A 19,445-nucleotide genomic window follows, 5' to 3' on the forward strand; every position below is an offset into this window, starting at 1 on the left:
AGTTGATCAAAACTACTAGCATTACCCACAACACCATAGCAGCTTATTTACTGTAATTTTTTCAGCCCATGGCATCAAAATATAATTTTATTATACTTGAAATTATTTTACGTTATTATTTTATTTTATTTATTTTATATCAAATGTATTTATTTATATTGATTTCTTTATTATTTATTACTAATTTATTATTTATTCATGTTTTTTCTTTCCTGAATATTTTACTTCATTTTATCATTTTTCCTCATGGTTTTTAACCTGTTTTTGGTCTATTTTTTTATTAGCTTTAAAGAGTTAAAATGATATTTATAATAATGTATTTTATCAAACTATAAATAATAATAAGGAATAATGGTAAGGAAGCATTTTTTTTTTCAGAACAGAAAAAAATTGTTAACGAAAGCCTCACACTTTGAAAGATACTTCCTTACATAATTCTCTTCTTCTTTTTTCTGGAGTGCATCTGATCTCTTAATTATTTTTGGTTTTTGATTTTTTTGGTTATGGAGTCACAATAGTTCAGTGAGTCCATTCTGCAGGTGCCGACACAACCTGTCCTTTCTGATGCATCATGACCACTGCTGTTTTTTAATAAGCTGGATAGATCCCAATATTCACCTCCCTTTGCTGCTAATCTTCACCCCGCGGGTTAATTGGTAACTCCATCCGCCTGAATGACTTGGACTGTCGCCCCCAACGGCTGTGCCATTCTTTGTGCTTATTTAAATAACACCATATTGCTAATTGATTTCATGTCGGTGCATTAGCAGGCTGTTGCGCAGACCCTGGCTGATCTTTGACGCCATTTAATATTTCACGACCATGCTCCGCTTTTAATTTTAGCACCCTTTATTCACGCATGGCTCGTTTTGTTTTTGTGCACTGACTCATATGTTGCAGATATGTGTGTTAGCATGGTTAAATTTGCCACTGCTGCCTTCTCAACGAAACTGGAGTGTCATTTGATTGCCATTTCATAAAGTATTGTGTAGTGTAATGATGCCTAAAGGCTCTTTGAGTTCTCATGTCATCTTTATGAATGTATGAATTAGTCAGTGGACTAGTGGAGCAGTTAGCGTCTGGCCAGGTGAATGCCCTCTGTCGTTTTATGCAGGTGGAAACCAAAGATGGCTTTCCCGAATAACCTGCAGCCCTTTAATGGGGCCTCTTTTGCTCTCTCCTTTGTGGCAGTGAGTTTGAGAGGAGAGACTTTAGAAACAGCTGGTTTCAGATGGTTGACCATTGATTCTCATTGGTCACAGACAGGCTTGTGTTATTGCCAACATTGGCCAGCATTGCTATGTTTCGAACAGATTATTTAAGATAAAATGTTCCAAATTTTAATTCCCTGAGGTTGCTTTTTATTTATTTAGGAGATTTAGCTGTGTTATGAATTATGATTTAGATGTTTTAGATGTAAAATTCATTTAAAAAATTGTTGAGATCTCTTCTGGAAGTCTAGATGGATGCTAAGTTATTGTTTTGCTTTGCTGTTATTTTTGTTTTGTTGTGGTTTGGTTTGGTCAGGTATAAATATCAGAATTTTTTTTTCACTGCAAGCTAATGTTCAGATTTTTCTGATTTTTGATCCATACATTTGAATATTGGTTTCTTTTTTCCCCCAAATGTTTTCATAAATAAACAAACAAACAAAAAAGCCCTACACAGCTATATGGATGCATGAAATGTATGAAAAACATTTCCTCAAGTAAATTCCAGCTACCTGAGATTTCATATACTTCTTGTGCAGGATATTGTACAGTCGTTAGCCTGTGATCTCATTACATGTACTTTCCCGTTAACTGTCTTTTATCTCTTAATGGAATAGTTGCTTAGCAGCAATCGAACGTCTTTTGGACAGGACACTGATAGTAGCTTGTCCTTCCCATTGGTCCTTAAGGTACATTGATTGTCACATGGTTTATTTGCACAGCTATGATTAAACCTATACCCAGGGGCTCTTGCAAGAAAATTATTAAAAGACCAGTGGAAGATGAAAGTCCTTTTACCGTACAATGCATGTGATATGCCTGTTAGGTTTAATCTGATCATGTCTGAGGGACTAACTATATCTGGTGAAGAGAAAGTGTGGATTTTTATTTACCCCTGGAGAACACGTCTTCTATCCATGAGGTCAATCACATCACTGCCCACCCAGCTTGCAGAGAATGATATTCTATCAGCTGTGCAGAGTGTGTCAGTCAAGTCCATGTGTGTGGGACAACACAAACTATATTCATTTAAGCCTTTACTTCATTGCACAGAACATGTTTAAAAATGCAGTTATGTGTCATTTTTTGTGTGTGTTTGTTTCTGTAAATATCAGCATCAAATCAGCATATTAGAATAAATTCTGAAGGATCATGTGACACGAAAGACTGAAGTAATGGCTGGTGAAAATTGAGCATTTTTGAGCATAATACTTCTTTCAAAAACATTTTAAAAAATCTTACTGACCCCATATAATACGAAGCATATAAAGTGTGTATGCATATATATATATATATATATATATTATTATTATTATTATTATTATTATTATTATTATTATTATATTTTTATTATTATATTTTTTTTTTTTTTTTTTTTTTTTTACATTATAGTATTATAGTGTTAGTATGAGAAGTTTTTATTTTCCTTTATTAAACTTGTGATTATTTTATTAAAGTTGGTAGCACAGTCATGGTCAGACCATTCATGCTTCCACTCTATTGGACCCTCTGTCCAACATTGGCATTATACAAGAACATACAATATGTGTACAGTATTGGCCTTCAAGAGCAGGGACCATTTCAGGTGAGTGGAACCTGATCAGTGACCCAGTACTAATTACAGTGCGTCATTCTCTCGTGCCACGTAAACTATACTGCCACTTGTGTCTTAAGAACATTAGGACTAGCCAAACTGCCACTCTTCAGCTGTCACTGTGTGAATGGTGAGATAACATAAACTCATGCACCATATGGTTTAGAACACGAAAACTGCACTTACTGTAAATAAACCCCTCACAAACAACCACACACGTGCATGAGACACATCTGACTCATGTGCATTGATATTCTTGGAAGATGCTTCCTTAAATGAGATAAACAGGTTTACAATGTCAACTGTTGTATCATACATTTTCATGCTTTTTGAAAGAAATCTCTTAAGCTCGGCAAGGCTGCATTTATAAATCTTTTATAACTTTGTAAATGTCTTTACCATTTACCACCTTTTAATCAATTTATTGCATCCTTGTTGAATAAAACTATTAATTTCATTCAAAAAGGGATTTACTGACTGCAAACTTTTGAACAGTGGTGTATCTCTTGTAATAAGCATAACACAATACATAAATATATAACAGTGCATTAATATTTTGTCCATTCCCTTGGACAAATGCAATGAGGCATGTCCTTTTCACCTTGTCTCCACCTATCTGTCATTCATTTCCTCACCCAGTCTTTTCTCTTCCTCTGTTTGCAAAGAACGTCTGTATGTTTGCATTGTGCGCCGTTATAATTGGCCTCTTTTAAAAGTCAGATCTCCTCTGCTGCATTTCAATTGAGAGGCTTCAAAGAGAAAGCTGGGGTTTGTGTTTGAATGGGTCATCAAACGATTTGGGTGTGTTTTCGCGAGCCCTGACTAACTCGAACATTGGCTCTGAATCCTGAGGCCCTTCAGAACGAGCGGTGCTCTTGATATAACCAGATTAAGCATCACGGTTACAGTTGGAGCCATCAAAGCCTCCCATGGGCTCCTTAAATGACTGCCATCAGGAACATTTTCCAAAATGTAGATGTAAAAATAGAAAGTAAATTAGGCTTGATGTCATCCATCATGACGCACTCACCTTTTACTTTTAAACCACACTAGCCGCATCTTTCATGTGGATCCATTATGAAATTTCTATTTAGAGGTGCTGTTTCGACACTCTGTATGACTGTAACTGAAGTAAATGGCCTTTGTAGTTAATGTTAGCTGATAGCTAGCTGTGATTACCAGTAAAGTGTGTTGTCAGGTAGCGAGTAAAAGGCTAGAATGGTTTTGATATGCACTCTGCGCATGAATGCAGTGGATATAAAAACTATAATAAGATGTAACCAGGTGTACTCCGATTCATGTTTTTCTTTCCCTCTTTTTCAGATGGTGGTGTTGATGGACCCCATGGAGGATCCAGATGATATTCTTCGAGCTCATCGATCCAGAGAGAAGACTTATATGTTTGATGTGGCCTTCGATTATTCAGCCACGCAGGCAAGCCCATTTGTGTTTGTGCCTGTGAAGCACATGTATATACAAAAGTTAACATGCTTTTCAAAGAGATCACATTTATGCAATTATTTATGCTCATTTGTGTTTACTATGTGGTTGAATGAAAGATAAAAATACACACAAAGGTTGCAATTAAACATGTTTGTGTGTCCTTTCCTTAGGACGAGGTGTACAGATCCACGACTAAAGGCTTGATTGAAGGTCTCATATCAGGGTACAATGCCACTGTTTTTGCCTACGGACCCACAGGTCAGTACACACATTATTCATTCCAAGGGCTGGGCAATATATAGATTTTTCATTATATGTTTTTAACCATGGTAATTTCATTAAAGCGATAACACTTTTTAAAATCTTAAGAATTGTAATACAGCCCCGTTTTTTTTTTGATGATTTTGCAATTGTGTTATATCTTGATAATTTTATTACAGTCTTTTAATAGTGTCTTTGATTTAAACTTTAATGACAAGCTAGTAAACTGATTAGATTATTTTCTATGAATCGGTTCAAACTCATTTGTGTACTCAAATATGTTGAGGGAAGTTCACCAGATAGATAGATAGATCTCCATTTATTGTTATATTGGTGCATATAATGCAAACAAATAATCATTTAAGCTGTGTGAGAGAAAATCAAATCAGCAGGTTTTTAATGTCAGTAAAGTGTATTTACATATTATGCAAAACTACAGCAATGGCATAAACACATTGTTCTGTTCGCTTTGTAAATATGACTTTGTAGATCCTAATTGGCCCGCATCAGGTCTGGTTAATAAAAAAAAAAATCATATATACATATACAAACTTGTATATGTATATATGTTCTTACATTTAAATGCCAAAAGCAGTGGCCATATGTCCAAAGTAGTAAAAATCACAGACAAACTGGGCACTACTAGGGCACATGGATAAGCCTCATCAACCTGATCTAATGTCTTCCTGTTTACGGAACAGGTTCAGTCAACAAAGTCACTTACACTGATTACACACACACACACACACACACACAAAGCACACAGTGCAATGAAGATGTCGAAATATGACTTAAATATTTCATATATTAGCCTAGCTCACAAAATTCCAGCTGTCATTATTTGGTAATATTTAATCTAAGAAATAAATACCTTAATTAAAGACCTGTTTTTATGCTGCTTTGAATTGATTAAAAGTTCATTCCTGGAAAGCAGATGTCTGTGTGGCTCCCGTGTTCTCGCGTGCTCTAATCTGTCCTCAGAGTGACTCTTACTGACTGTTCCTGTCTGTGGCCGTGGCTATATAAAGCTTAGATCTGTGCTCAGCTTGACAGGGATAAAAGCCACCTGTAAACATAATGTATCACTCACTGTGACTCACCTCTCACCTGTGCCTTCCGTTTATGCCATGCTGATGAACAGATGCTAATTAGCTACAATTATTTACATTTATGAAAATAGGTAGTGATAAGCCAGTTCTGAATCACAGGTAGCAGGAATGATCCAACAAATAAAATGTAAATAATAAATTAAAATGTTTGATGTTTAAGGATTTTTTTATTTTATTAAAATGTATTTTATTTTATTGTATTTTATTTTATATTTTATTTTTATTTATTTATTTGTATTAATTTTATTTATTTATTATTTTTATTTTATTTATTTTTTTGATGTTGTATGATGTCAGGCAATAAAACAAGGTTAAATTGTGATCCTAATAAGCAGATGTGTGTGTCTACAGGTTGTGGGAAGACTTACACTATGCTGGGAACAGACAGAGAACCTGGTATCTACGTTCGCACATTAAATGACCTATTCAAAGCCATCGAAGAAACCAGTGATGACATGCAGTACAGCGTCTCAATGTCCTACTTGGAGGTGAGAGCTTCATTTGGTTGCTGAATAGGATTTTAGCAGCCTCTTATCACTTCGAGATTTGATATAGAACTTTTAAAGATACTGTCACCCTATTGCTCTAAATAAATGCACATAGTAAATTCAACTGCCCTCATTTAGTTTTAAACCATTTAAAAAAAAAAGGGTAACAGCTTAAGTGTTATGTGATAAGATAATCATCAGGCCCGTGCCGAGCGGCCGATAGCACGTCTGTTTATCAGCTCTGTTTGCATGAGGAAGGGGTAATCTTGTCGGCTTAGCGACTATATCAGCATATCTGATTACGGTGATGTTGTATTGATACTAGAAAGCTTGTTTCCCCACTGAGTGATGGACTTGTCCAAAGTTAACTCAAAACAAATACATGCTTCCCTGATCCCCTACTGCTAGAAACAGATCCCTATGCTTTTATGTGACTGGCCAAATAACACAGCCTTGCATCTTAAAAGAAAAATGGCTGCTGACTGGCAAAAAAGGCCTAATATTACCCATTAAATTAAATTATATTATGTAATAAAATGACAAACTACAAAATTAAACTAAAATGAAAACAGAAAATCTAAAAATAAAGACTAATTTAAAAATAGTAATAAAAACTATAATATATCTATGATACTAAAACTGTGTTGCAAGGTGATGTTTTTTCAAATAGGTTTACTCTTAAGTCTATATGATATTCTGTTCTCTAAATATGGATTGGGTACCTCTTTCAGTATAAGTCTATGGGATTTTTTTCACATTTTGTCTCCAGGGCTCCAGTTTATCCTTCAAACTGTTTTTGACAGCTGATGCGTGTGCATTTGAGATCACATGTGTGAGCTGACAGCAGCACCACTTCAATTCTCTCCGGGTCTTTTTTTCTCTTTCTCTCTGTCTCACATTCTTTTCTCGACATGTCTCGGTGGTGCCCATTTTGTCAAATTCTGTTCAGCAGTATTTCTGTAGTGACTGATGTTTGACAATGTGTTGTTTCTCCTTTACAATGGTGACAGTGCTGCAGTATCGTACAGTGTTCTATAACCCAGTATGTACTTGAACCATATATTTTAATTATATAAGCATATATTAATAATTGTTAATAATACTAAATCTGTTTGTATATCTATATAGAATTTTTTTTTTTTTTTTTTTTATAATCCTGTGTGCACTCACTAGCATGCACACTTAGTATGTCTTATGTACACACATAAACACACAGATTTGTTTGACTTCTTTAGATTAAAGGGGTGTTTGGGATGTGCAGACCTATGAGTAATCCACTCCGTCCACACACAGAAAGAGCAAACTTCAGTAAAGAGCACAATGCTCTCCTGTCCTCTGCTTTTCTTACACCTTCACATTAAGACTGCTGTTTACATTGGGCTGTCCAAATGCTCAAGGGAACGCTTCCCTGGAGAGAAAGCGTTTTTATTCTCAGCTTCTGTGGTTTAGGTTCAGACCTCCCGGTTTATCCTGTATCTTTTTTTCTCTTTCCGTCCATCTATATCTTTAGCAGTTCTTCTACTCTTTCTCTGTCAATGGATTCTTTTCATACCATCAACGTCACCCTAAAATTATCACATGCTTATGGCAGATCACAGTAACCTCACTGACAGTGATGAAATATTACGTTTGGGACGACTTTTGAGAGTTGAGAGAGTTTTGAGGTGACCACAGGTGGTGCTCAGGATGTGGCCTTGTTCTAAACCGGGTTGAATGAAGCTTATTGAAATACTCTAAAATATTAAATCCGACATTCGTCTCTTCCTAAAAATACTGTATATGACAGTTTGTACCATAGATTCTGGATTTTGATTGGTTGAAACAGGTGTTGATTACTGTATGTAATTAATTTATTAGTGCTACAATCGATAGTTCAACAAACGAGTATTTTGGATGTGAAAATTTGAAAAGTGTTGCGAGGTGAATACTTCAGATATAATGTTAATGTGTCAAAGCTATAGTGTGCACTAAATGTTCAATAATTCAGTGGTCTGGTGTCAATAGTTCCTTTCATATTTTACAAATTACAGCATGTGCTCAGCTGGTAGAGCATGCTACTAGTAATGGAAAGGTCACAGATTGTGCTCTGCAAGTCACCTCAGAAAAAAGCATCTGTCTGTCAGATGCATGAATGTAAATGTCAAATGCATAAACTGATGTAATCTTGAAATCTGAGCACGATCTTTAATCTGTTTAATTCTTTTGTTTCAGATCTATAATGAGATGATAAGAGACTTGCTGAATCCATCATCAGGGTTTCTGGACCTGAGAGAGGATTCAAAGGGAGAAATACAGGTTGCAGGAATAACAGAGGTCTCCACCATTAATGCACGAGAGGTCAGTTAGACACATTATTCTGACAGCATGTTACTTTGTTATTAAAGAAAATACAGTACTGTAACTGTTACAGTAGTTCATGTTAATTCTATGATACTTAAAAACAACAATAGTGGTGCATATTTAAATAACTATTTAATAGTGAAACCCTTATTCAGCAAGGATGCATGTAATTGTGACTATTTTTTTATATCACAAAAAAATTCTGTTTCAAAATAAATGCTTTTTATTGATTAAAATTTTTTTGAAAAAATGTATCACAGTTTCCACAAAAATATTAAGCAGGACAATTGTTCAACATTGATGATAAAAAATATTTAAGCACCAAAAATAGTATTTCACATTGATGTCTTACTGTGTTTTTGATCAAATAAATGCTGTTATGTGAGCATAAGAGACTTATTTAAAAAAAAAAAAAAGAAGTAAAAAAATCCTGTCAACCTCTGACTTTTGAATGGTAGTGTGTAGCTGGATGTTGAGTTTTTTTCTCTGTTCTCGCTCTCCCTCACAGATCATGGAGTTGTTAATGAAAGGAAACAAGCAGAGAACGCAAGAGCCGACAGCAGCCAATCAGACGTCTTCTCGCTCTCACGCTGTGCTGCAGGTGGCCGTACGGCAACAGAGCCGATGTCGAGACATCCTGCAGGAAGTGCGATTTGCACGTCTCTTCATGATCGATCTGGCAGGGTCTGAACGGGCTTCACAGGTATGATGTGTAAGAGTAGGTGTGAAATAAAACGGTCTGTTCTTCTGTTAGTTTACTTAGAACATAAAAGCACAGTGGGTGAGCTCAAACATACGTCTATAAAGTTGGTAATCATTAATATAAGGCTATCAACCTTTCTTTTTTTACAAAAAAGCTGGCACAGTTGGCGCCAGATATATTCAGAATCATATATCAGCCAGTGACGAGGGAACAATTCCAAGAGTGATTTAACTATTAGTGATAAACTTGGAGGGAAAATGAAGCCATCTAAAATTAATATATTTGTTGGTTATTACATCCATTATGATGCAACACATCTACAGATCCAATCAGGTGATTTTGATGAAGGACGTGTGAATCATGTTTAATTTTAAAGTGTAATTTCCACTCGCTCCATGAGATGGGAAGATATGAGAGAACGCATTTAGAGCGTGCCTTGTATTTGCCTTGGAAAGTTAAAAATGTTAACCACTCAGGCACCCTGTGGGTTTAAACATGCATGTGACGGGCACAAAAGCAGATCACGTTGTTTCTGGTTATGGGGTATTGTTTCTCAGAAACATGAGTGCTTGTTTGTTCTCCATTGATGAGGAAGACAAGCCTGTTGCACAACTATTCAGAAAATGAAATGTACAAGAGCGCCCCCTCCTGCTGGAAGCTTTTACAGACTTCCTAAACTGCATGTAGACTGACAGTTTAAAAACTTGGTGCAATAACTACCGTTTCTGCTTTCAGACACAGAACAGGGGTCAGAGGTTAAAAGAGGGTGCTCATATCAACCGCTCTTTGCTCGCACTGGGGAACTGCATCAATGCTTTGAGTGAAAAGAATGGCAACAAATATGTCAACTACAGAGACAGCAAGCTCACGCGATTGCTCAAGGTACAGCGAAGTGACTCTAAATGAACAGAGAGGCTTTTGGGATATATTTCTTGATTGAGGTTGTTTTACTGGGTTTTCTCATGCCTGCAGGATTCTCTGGGAGGAAATAGTCGGACGGTGATGATTGCTCATATAAGCCCTGCATCTCTGGCCTTTGAGGATTCACGGAATACCATGACTTATGCCGACCGTGCCAAAAGCATCCGCACACGGGTTAGTTTAACACATGATAAAACAATGGATAACCTAGTAACCCATTATTACCATTCAAAAGTTTGGGTCAGTAAGATTTTCTTTTCTTTGTCAGTAAGATTATTTTTGTTATACACTTTGTAATGCCGTTTCTCAATATAACTGTTTGGTGAAGAGTTTTTTAACTGTTATGTCTTATCACTCTGTGTGCTGTTATTCTTCCTGTGCAGGTAAAGAGAAACCTGTTGAATGTGTCCTATCACATCGCCCAGTACACCAGCATCATCTCTGACCTGCGCAGCGAGATTCAGCGGCTGAAGAAAAAGATAGCAGACCAGGCCAGCAGACAGCTCAACCCGGACAGAACAGACATCCGCCATGTTCAAGGTAACATCCCATCTGTAAGAAGTGAAGTGAGATATACCATTGAAACCACCTTGATTATTCTATTCTATTCTATTCTTTATTGTTCTGTTCTATTCTGTTGTTTTATTCCATTCTGTTCTATTCTAATAGGTTGTTTTATGTTTGGTTTGACCATTGATATCACCTCAATTTTATTTTGAATTCTATTCTACTCTACTCTGGTCTATTTAATTCTAATAGATATTTTTTCCTTGATTAGATTATTATCTGTTAGATTGTATTAGTTTCAAAATGATTCTGTTCTATTTAAATCTAGCAGATTATTTTCTATTTGACTAGATTATTTTCTAAATTATTCTGTTCTATTATATTCTAATTAATTATTTTCTGTTTGATCAGGTTATTTTCTAATTGATTCAATTATGTTCTGTTTTATCCTGGTCTTCTTCTGTTTGATTAGAACATCATTTTAATTGATTTTGTTCTATTATATTATGAATGTTTAATATTTATTTAATATATTATTGACTATATTTTTTTCATTAGATTATCTTCTAAATATCACTAATAGATAATTTTCTGCTTAGATTGTTTTATATTATATTTCTATTGTATTTCTGTTCTATTCTCACTCAAAAGTGTGTCATAACATGTTTTGTTTTGTGTTTGCCTCTAGCGGAGGTGCAGGCTCACTCTTCTCAGCAGAGCCGGGCTGAGATGGACCAACTGCGGGAGCATCTGATCGATGCATTTAGACAGCAGATGGACATCAGGAGGCATCTTATGGAGCTGGACAACAGCAACATGGAAATCCAGATAGACACATCCAAACACCTGCTGACAATCGCAGAGTGAGTCTTCATTCTGCACACAAACCAAAACAAGATTACAGCTAAATACACACATTGCCCTCAAGCTATTTGGACACTTTAGTCAGAAGACTGAACAAACTTCTTTTGTGAATTATTTTATTTGAAACTTTTGGTCGTTGAAATATTATCTGTCTCTATCAAGCTGGGAGCAAGAACGCTTCAGGAGAAGAAAGAAGTGGCAGGGCGAGAGGAGGAAGGAGAGTTTTAATAAGGATGAAAGTGAAAAAGACTCAGACTCACCAGAATCTTTGCCTGACAGCACAGAGACACAAGAGGTGGCCATTGCCAGAGAGAACCTTGTCACGCTCATGGCTGAGCAGAAGAAAATACAAAAACAGAAGGTAATGTTGTTATTAGCCACTAGAGGGTGGAACAACACCTCAAAATCTCACAGTGCTGCGTTGAGTTTAACATTTATGTCTGATTCCTTTTAGTGAATCAGTTGGTTTAACTGGTTCATTTCAGTGAATTTGTTATAATAACTTATTCATTTGGAACACTCTGCATAGGCAGTGCATACTACCTTAATACAGTGGGTACGGAAAGTATTCAGACCCCCTTAAATTTTTCACTCTTTGTTATATTGCAGCCATTTGCTAAAATCATTTAAGTTCATTTTTTTCCTCATTAATGTACACACAGCACCCCATATTGACAGAAAAACACAGAATTGTTGACATTTTTGCAGATTTATTAAAAAAGAAAAACTGAAATATCACATGGTCCTAAGTATTCAGACCCTTTGCTCAGTATTTAGTAGAAGCACCCTTTTGATCTAATACAGCCATGAGTCTTTTTGGGAAAGATGCAACAAGTTTTTCACACCTGGATTTGGGGATCCTCTGCCATTCCTCCTTGCAGATCCTCTTCAGTTCTGTCAGGTTGGATGGTAAACGTTGGTGGACAGCCATTTTTAGGTCTCTCCGGAGATGCTCAATTAAGTCAGGGCTCTGGCTGGGCCATTCAAGAACAGTCACGGAGTTGTTGTGAAGCCACTCCTTCATTATTTTAGCTGTGTGCTTAGGGTCATTGTCTTGTTGGAAGATAAACCTTCGGCCCAGTCTGAGGTCCTGAGCACTCTGGAGAAGGTTTTCTTCCAGGATATCCCTGTACTTGGCCGCATTCATCTTTCCCTCGATTGCCACCAGCCGTCCTGTCCCTGCAGCTGAAAAACACCCCCATAGCATGAAGCTGCCACCACCATGCTTCACTGTTGGGACTGTATTGGACAGGTGATGAGCAGTGTTTCTCCACACATACCGCTTAGAATTAAGGCCAAAAAGTTCTATCTTGGTCTCATCAGACCAGAGAATCTTCAGGTGTTTTTTAGCAAACTCCATGCGGGCTTTCATGTGTCTTGCACTGAGGAGAGGCTTCCGTCAGGCCACTCTGCCATAAAGCCCCGACTGGTGGAGGGCTGCAGTCAGGGCCGGCGCTAGCCATTTGGGTGCCCTAAGCACAAACGCTTGGCGGTGCCCCCCCCCACCACCACCAAAGAAATAACTACCATTCAGAATTTCTTAGTTAGGTTCTCTTTACTTCCAAAATAACTGCTGCAAATAAATAATTGGAACAGAACAATGTAAACACAGAAAGTTAAAAGTGCAAAAAAAGTTTAAAGTGCAAATAACAGTATAAGTGTATGAATTTTAAAGTGCACATTTTAAACTGCAAATAACCATACATAACTGCACAGTAGAATTTACTCAACAGAGGGACTACATCTCTATAAAGAGACCATTCTGCTATTCTATAGAACTATATTAAACATTTTCACTACCATCAGTTGTCAGAGGCCCTACAGAGGCACACGCCTACATTTCCTAGCTGCAAAATCAGCTATCAGGTCATCATATGACAGTTTCTGAGCCACGTCCCCATTGATGCTGATGACAGCCAGACCACTTAAACGTTCCTGCCCCATTGATGAACGCAGGTACGTTTTGATGAGTTTGAGCTTTGAAAAAAAAAATTTTTATAATTATTTTGTATATATAATTTTGTATAATTATTTTGTATATATAATTTCTATATACAAAATAATTATACACCGTACACGCACATATATCATGTAGACACAAACTTTTATTTTGGATGCGATTAATCGAGATTAATCTTTTCCCAGCCCTAATAATTTGACAACTCTGTGAATATGAAAATATACAAACACTGAGATTGTGTTTTTTTTTTCTAATTTCAGTTTCACCAACAGATGTCGCCCTTGGCCGAACCTCTTGAAAATGACCGCATAGAACAACAACGAAAAAACTTTATCTAAGCGGTCTAATTTGGCAAAATCACATCACGTTCAGTTGCAGGGTTTTTCTAAAGTTCACCTTACCAAGAGGCAGATAGGCATTATATTGAAGCGAAGAAATTACAATAGGGAACGTTCTGCACTAATAGCTATATGCACACACATCTGTAACGTATAGCCTACCTAGGGGGAAAATTAGCTTTATTTGTCATTCAAATATGACGATGAGGACCCCAACGATTGGCCTTCCTTTCCTTCTCAAACAAACTGCATCTTTAACAGCCCAAGTTTCAAAATTTCCCGGGGGAGAAACCCCCGGACCCCGTTAAAATAAAAGACTCAACATGCAGGGCTAAAGCCCCGGATCTTTTGCACTACTAGCGACGCGGACGCGCCGACGCCCCTGGACATGCATACTACACGCACAAAACTAACATTTTTATTTAAAACATTGTCTTACCTGCAAGCGACGCGTGAGCATCATCCCGCTGTCTCTTCTTTTTTTCTTTTTTCCGCCCCCGACTCTTGGTGCCTTTTCGAGGCCATGTCTGAGGTCGGTGTCGGCCAAATTTGAAATTGATTGAAGCATAATTGAACAGACCACTGGGAGGTGGGGAAGGGGGGGCACCAGAGGGAGACTGGCACAGAGATTCACCTTTTTCTCGACTAATTTGGTCTAGGCCTATATTACTTTTGTATTGCTTTTGTATATTAACATGCTAGAAATATTTTATTTGTTATTTATACTAGTAGCCTATATTGTGATGATATTTTCACGACCCAGATTTTTTGGTGCCCCCCCCAAGCACTTGGTGCCCTACGCGCAGTGCGTGATGTGCGTGTGCGGAGCGCCGGCCCTGGCTGCAGTGATGCTTGACTTTCTACAACTTTCTCCCATCTCCCGACTGCATCTCTGGAGCTCAGCCACAGTGATCTTTGGGTTCTTCTTTACCTCTCTCACCGAGGCTCTTCTCCCCCGATAGCTCAGTTTGGCCGGACAGCCAGCTCTAAGAAGGGTTCTGGTCGTCCCAAACGTCATCCATTTAAGGATTATGGAGGACACTGTGCTCTTAGGAACCTTAAGTGCAGCAGAATTTTTTTTGTAACCTTGGCCAGATCTGTGCCTTGCCACAATTCTGTCTCTGAGCTCTTCAGGCAGTTCCTTTGACCTCATGATTCTCATTTGCTCGGACATGCACTGTGAGCTGTAAGGTCTTATATAGACAGGTGTGTGGCTTTCCTAATCAAGTCCAGTCAGTATAATCAAACACAGCTGGACTCAAATGAAGGTGTAGAACCATCTCAAGGATGATCCGAAGAAATGGACAGCACCTGAGTTAAATATATGAGTGTCACAGCAAAGGGTCTGAATACTTAGGACCATGTGATATTTCAGTTTTTCTTTTTTAATAAATCTGCAAAAATGTCAACAATTCTGTGTTTTTCTGTCAATATGGGGTGCTGTGTGTACATTAATGAGGAAAAAAAAATAACTTAAATGATTTTAGCAAATGGCTGCAATATAACAAAGAGTGAAAAATTTAAGGGGGTCTGAATACTTTCTGTACCCACTGTACATTTCCTTTCTGTTTTCAAACTGAGACTCCTTATAAGCAAAGATAAATTGTACTTGCTGTGATAAAGTCACTCATCGCAGTAATTAACCGTAGTCTCTCTGTTCTCTTTAGGCCGGTTTGGAGCAGCGCCTGGCAGAGCTCAGAGAGAAAGCACGACGTCTTGAAGAGCTTCTCCCCCGCCGTGTGAGCTCAGAGGAGCAGAGGGAAGTGCTTTGCCTCCTCTGCAAGGTTCACGAGCTAGAGATTGAGAACGCAGAGATGCAGTCCAGCGCACTGCTCAAGGACAACGTGATCCGACAGAAAAACGTGGTAGTGCAGCGTTTCGAACAGCACAGACACCTCTGCCATGAGATCATCCAGCAGCAGCGGCAATTTATTGATGGTGAGTCATTTGTAGGAATAAGAAATGGCACCGAAATCTCAGCCAGAGATAAATCAGGCCAAACTGTGGCAGTAAAGTTTTCCAGAGTGATGCAATATTAGGGTTCAGTTCATATATATATATATATATATATATATAAATTTAAATGTATTTGTTTACTTAAAATATTATATAAATTATATGAATATAAATATAGACATGCAAATACATGTAAATATTTTCTAAATATATACTGTATGTGTGTGTATTTATATATACATAATAAATATACACAGAACGCACACGTATATTTTAAACATGCAGTCATGGCCAAAACTATCACCCTTGGTAAATATGATCAAAGAAGGCTGTGAAAATTCATCTGCATTGTTAATCCTTTTGATATTTTATTAAAACAATTCACAAAAATCTATCCTTTCATTGTATAATAAGACTTTAAAATGGGGGAAATATCATTATGAAATGTTTTTTTCAAATACATGTTGGACACAATTATTGGCACCCCTAGAAATTCTTATGAGTAAAATATCTCTGAAATATATTCCCATTCATATTCACAATTCTGAGCACTCCAGGGTGATTATGAACATGAAATTATCCAGCCATGGCTTCCTGTTTCACAGAAATATAAATAGGAGGGAAAACAAAGCCCAAATTCCCTTAATCCTCCATCACAATGAGAAAAACCAAAGAATATATTTCTGATGTGCAGCAAAAGATAATTGAGCTTCACAAATTAGTGAAGTGGCTTTTAGAAAAGAGCTAGAGCAGTGAAAATTCCCATTTCCACCATCAGGGCAATAATTAAGAATTTCCAATCAACAGAAAATGTAATGAAACTGCCTGGAAGAGGACGTGTGTCTATATCGTCCTAATGCACGGTGAGAAGGAGAGTTTGAGTGGCTAAAGACTCTCCAAGGACGACAGGTGGAGAATTGCAGAAAATAGTTGAGTCTCGGGGTCAGAAAACCTTTAAAATAAATTGTCAAACAGCACCTACATCACCACATGTTGTTTGGGAGGATTTCAAGAAAAATTCTCCTAGCTCATCCAAAAACAAACTCCAGCATATTCAGTTATCAGACACGACTGAAACCTCAAATGGGACTGGCTTCTATGGTCAGATGAAACAAAAAAACGAGCTTTTTAGCAGCAAACACTCAAGATGGGTTTGGTGAACACAGGGATAAAAAGTACCCCATGTGTACAATGAAATATACTGCTGTATTTTTGATGTTGAGGTCCTAGACATCTTGTTTAGACACATGGCATCATGGATTCTATCAAACACCAACAGATAAAAAATCAACAAGTGACTGATTCTTATAATGGGCCATGTTTGGATCTTCCAACCGTACAATAATCCAAACACAAACCTCAAAAACAACACAAAAATGGGTCACTGAACACAAAACCTTCTGCTATGGCCATTCCAGTCCTCTGACCTGAACCCTGAAGAAAATGAGTGAGGTGAACTGAAGAGAAGAAGCACTGTCATGGAGCTGTGAATCTGAAGGATCTGGAGTGATTCTGGATGAAGGAATGGTCTCTGATCTCTTGTCAGGTGTTCTCTAACCTCATCAGGCATTATGGGAGAAAATTTAGAGCTGTTAAACTGGCAAATGGAGATTTCAAAAAGTATTGAATAAAAGGGTGCCGTTAATTGTGGCCAATGTGTATTAGAGAAAACATTTATTTCATAATGATATTTCTTCCCATTTTAAATTCTTATTATCCAATGAAGGTTAGATTTTTGTGAATTTTTTTTAATAAAAGATCAAAAGGATTAACAATGCAGATTAATTTTCACAGCCTTCTTTGATCATATTTATATATATATAACATATTATTTATATAACACATACACACACTGTTTTTGCAGATCACAGTCTCCTGGTTCCTCCTCATCTTCAAGAGCTTTATGAGATGTACATGAAGGAAATGGATGAGAAGAACTTGGACAGAGTCGTGGCCCTGGATAAGTTCACCATTCGTACTCTTAAGGTACGTCAAGCAGACAATTGATTTCAGCTAACATGAAATCAAAATTGACTCTGTTTACTTTGTGAATACACATTACTGCTTATATTTTTCACATAACATCAGTCCACATTATTCCAAAAGTTTCCATTTTCCATCACATTGAACATTGACAAAATGAGTAAAATGAGTTTCATGTTGACTTTAAAAGCTCTTCAAGAAAAGGACATGATAAAAGCATAAAGTATTTCACAGTGATCATGAACGTATATTTCTGTAGGAGGGTTCCCTGCCCAAGATCACCCTCCCCAGTAGAGGTCGTGACCCCTTGCAGGAGATGGATTCAGACCAAGAAAGTGTTCGCACACTGGGCTCAGACAACAGAGAAGGGCGGACAAAATTGAGAAGACACACGCTGCCTCCGATTCTCCCAGAGTCTGATGGGTAAGAAGCGTTCAAAGCAAATTCATTTGATACTTTTTTGACATTTCCCTCCTTATGCAAACTTAATGTATTTCCTTGTATGGAAACCTTTAATAGCCAAAAATATTTGGAATTTTGTGAATGTGAAAATAAAAATAGCAAGGAACATTCTGTTTGTCCTGTGGACATAAAAACAACTGTAATATAACTACCTCCTTCATATTGTGTTAAATAAGTCTGAGTTTGTTCACATACTAAAAATGTTCTCCTGCCCACACAGAGACCGAGTGTTTAAGAGTAGTCACAAACAGATGAAGAAGTCTGTAGTTATGACTCCTCCACCCATTCACATCAATGGCCAGGGCAACAGAGAGGTGAGCTTCTGGGAGGCTACATTTGCAGCTTACTGTAATATGACCCTGGACCACAAAACCAGTCATAAGGGTCCATTTTTTGAGAAATCCAGATTTATACATCATCTGAAAGCTGAATAAATAAGCTTGTTAGGATAGGAACATATTTGGCTGAGATATAACTATCTGAAAATCTGGAATCTGAGGGTACAAAAAAATCTAAATATTGAGAAAATCAGCTTTAAAGTTCTTAGCAATGCATATTACTAATCAAACATGAAGTTTTGATATATTTACGGTAGGAAATTTACAAAGTATCTTCATGGAACATGATCTTTATTTAATATTCTAATGATTTTTGGCATAAAATAATAAAATTATTAGGATAAAAAAAAAAAAATCAGTAATTTTGACCCATACAATGTATTGTTGGCTATTGCTACAAATATACTCATGCTACTTATGACTGTTTTTTTGGTCCAGGGTCACATATAGTTTTTTTTGTTTGTTTTTTTCTTTTAAGATTACACACTAATGTTCAAAATTTTAAAAATAATTAAAATTAAAACTAATATTAAAATATATATATATATCCTGAAAAAAAATGTCTTGGTTTCCAGATATATTAAACAGAACTGTTTTCAACACTGATGATAAATACTTCTTCAGCTTCAAATTAGCATATTAGGATGATTTCTGAAGGATCATGTGACACAGAAGACTAGAGTAATGATGCTGAAAATTCAGTGTTGCCATGACAGGAATAAATTGCATTTTAAAATGTATTAAAATAGAAGAATATTTCACAATATTGCTGATTTTAGTGTATTTTTGATCAAACAAATGCAGCTTTGATGAGATGTCTTTAACGTCTTGACCGTTTTGAACAGTAGCATATATGAAAATGGTAAAATTTGAAAATATATTCTCAGAAAGTGTGAATATTCTGTTTAATCTACATTTTAATTGGTTTCTCTGTTTTTTTAACTGAGTGTACTGAATAAATGAGTGC

At 36.7% G+C, this 19,445-nt stretch overlaps 1 protein-coding gene across 1 annotated transcript in view; it reads left to right on the forward strand.

The window, feature by feature from the left end:
• LOC306852037 (kinesin-like protein KIF19) overlaps window positions 1–19,445 on the forward strand; it is a 40,604-nt gene that overhangs the window by 18,095 nt on the left and 3,064 nt on the right. Inside the window, exons 3-16 of the mRNA XM_079388630.1 lie at window positions 4,129–4,239; window positions 4,419–4,506; window positions 5,970–6,106; window positions 8,318–8,443; window positions 8,955–9,149; window positions 9,885–10,031; window positions 10,122–10,244; window positions 10,454–10,610; window positions 11,266–11,440; window positions 11,604–11,802; window positions 15,407–15,677; window positions 17,560–17,681; window positions 17,938–18,101; window positions 18,361–18,454. Coding sequence (XP_079244756.1) covers window positions 4,129–4,239; window positions 4,419–4,506; window positions 5,970–6,106; window positions 8,318–8,443; window positions 8,955–9,149; window positions 9,885–10,031; window positions 10,122–10,244; window positions 10,454–10,610; window positions 11,266–11,440; window positions 11,604–11,802; window positions 15,407–15,677; window positions 17,560–17,681; window positions 17,938–18,101; window positions 18,361–18,454 — 2,109 coding nt within the window. The remainder of the gene's footprint in view (window positions 1–4,128; window positions 4,240–4,418; window positions 4,507–5,969; window positions 6,107–8,317; window positions 8,444–8,954; window positions 9,150–9,884; window positions 10,032–10,121; window positions 10,245–10,453; window positions 10,611–11,265; window positions 11,441–11,603; window positions 11,803–15,406; window positions 15,678–17,559; window positions 17,682–17,937; window positions 18,102–18,360; window positions 18,455–19,445) is intronic.

Source organism: Barbus barbus (assembly GCF_936440315.1).
Source record: "Barbus barbus genome assembly, chromosome: 32".
In the NCBI taxonomy this organism is placed as follows: domain Eukaryota; kingdom Metazoa; phylum Chordata; class Actinopteri; order Cypriniformes; family Cyprinidae; genus Barbus; species Barbus barbus.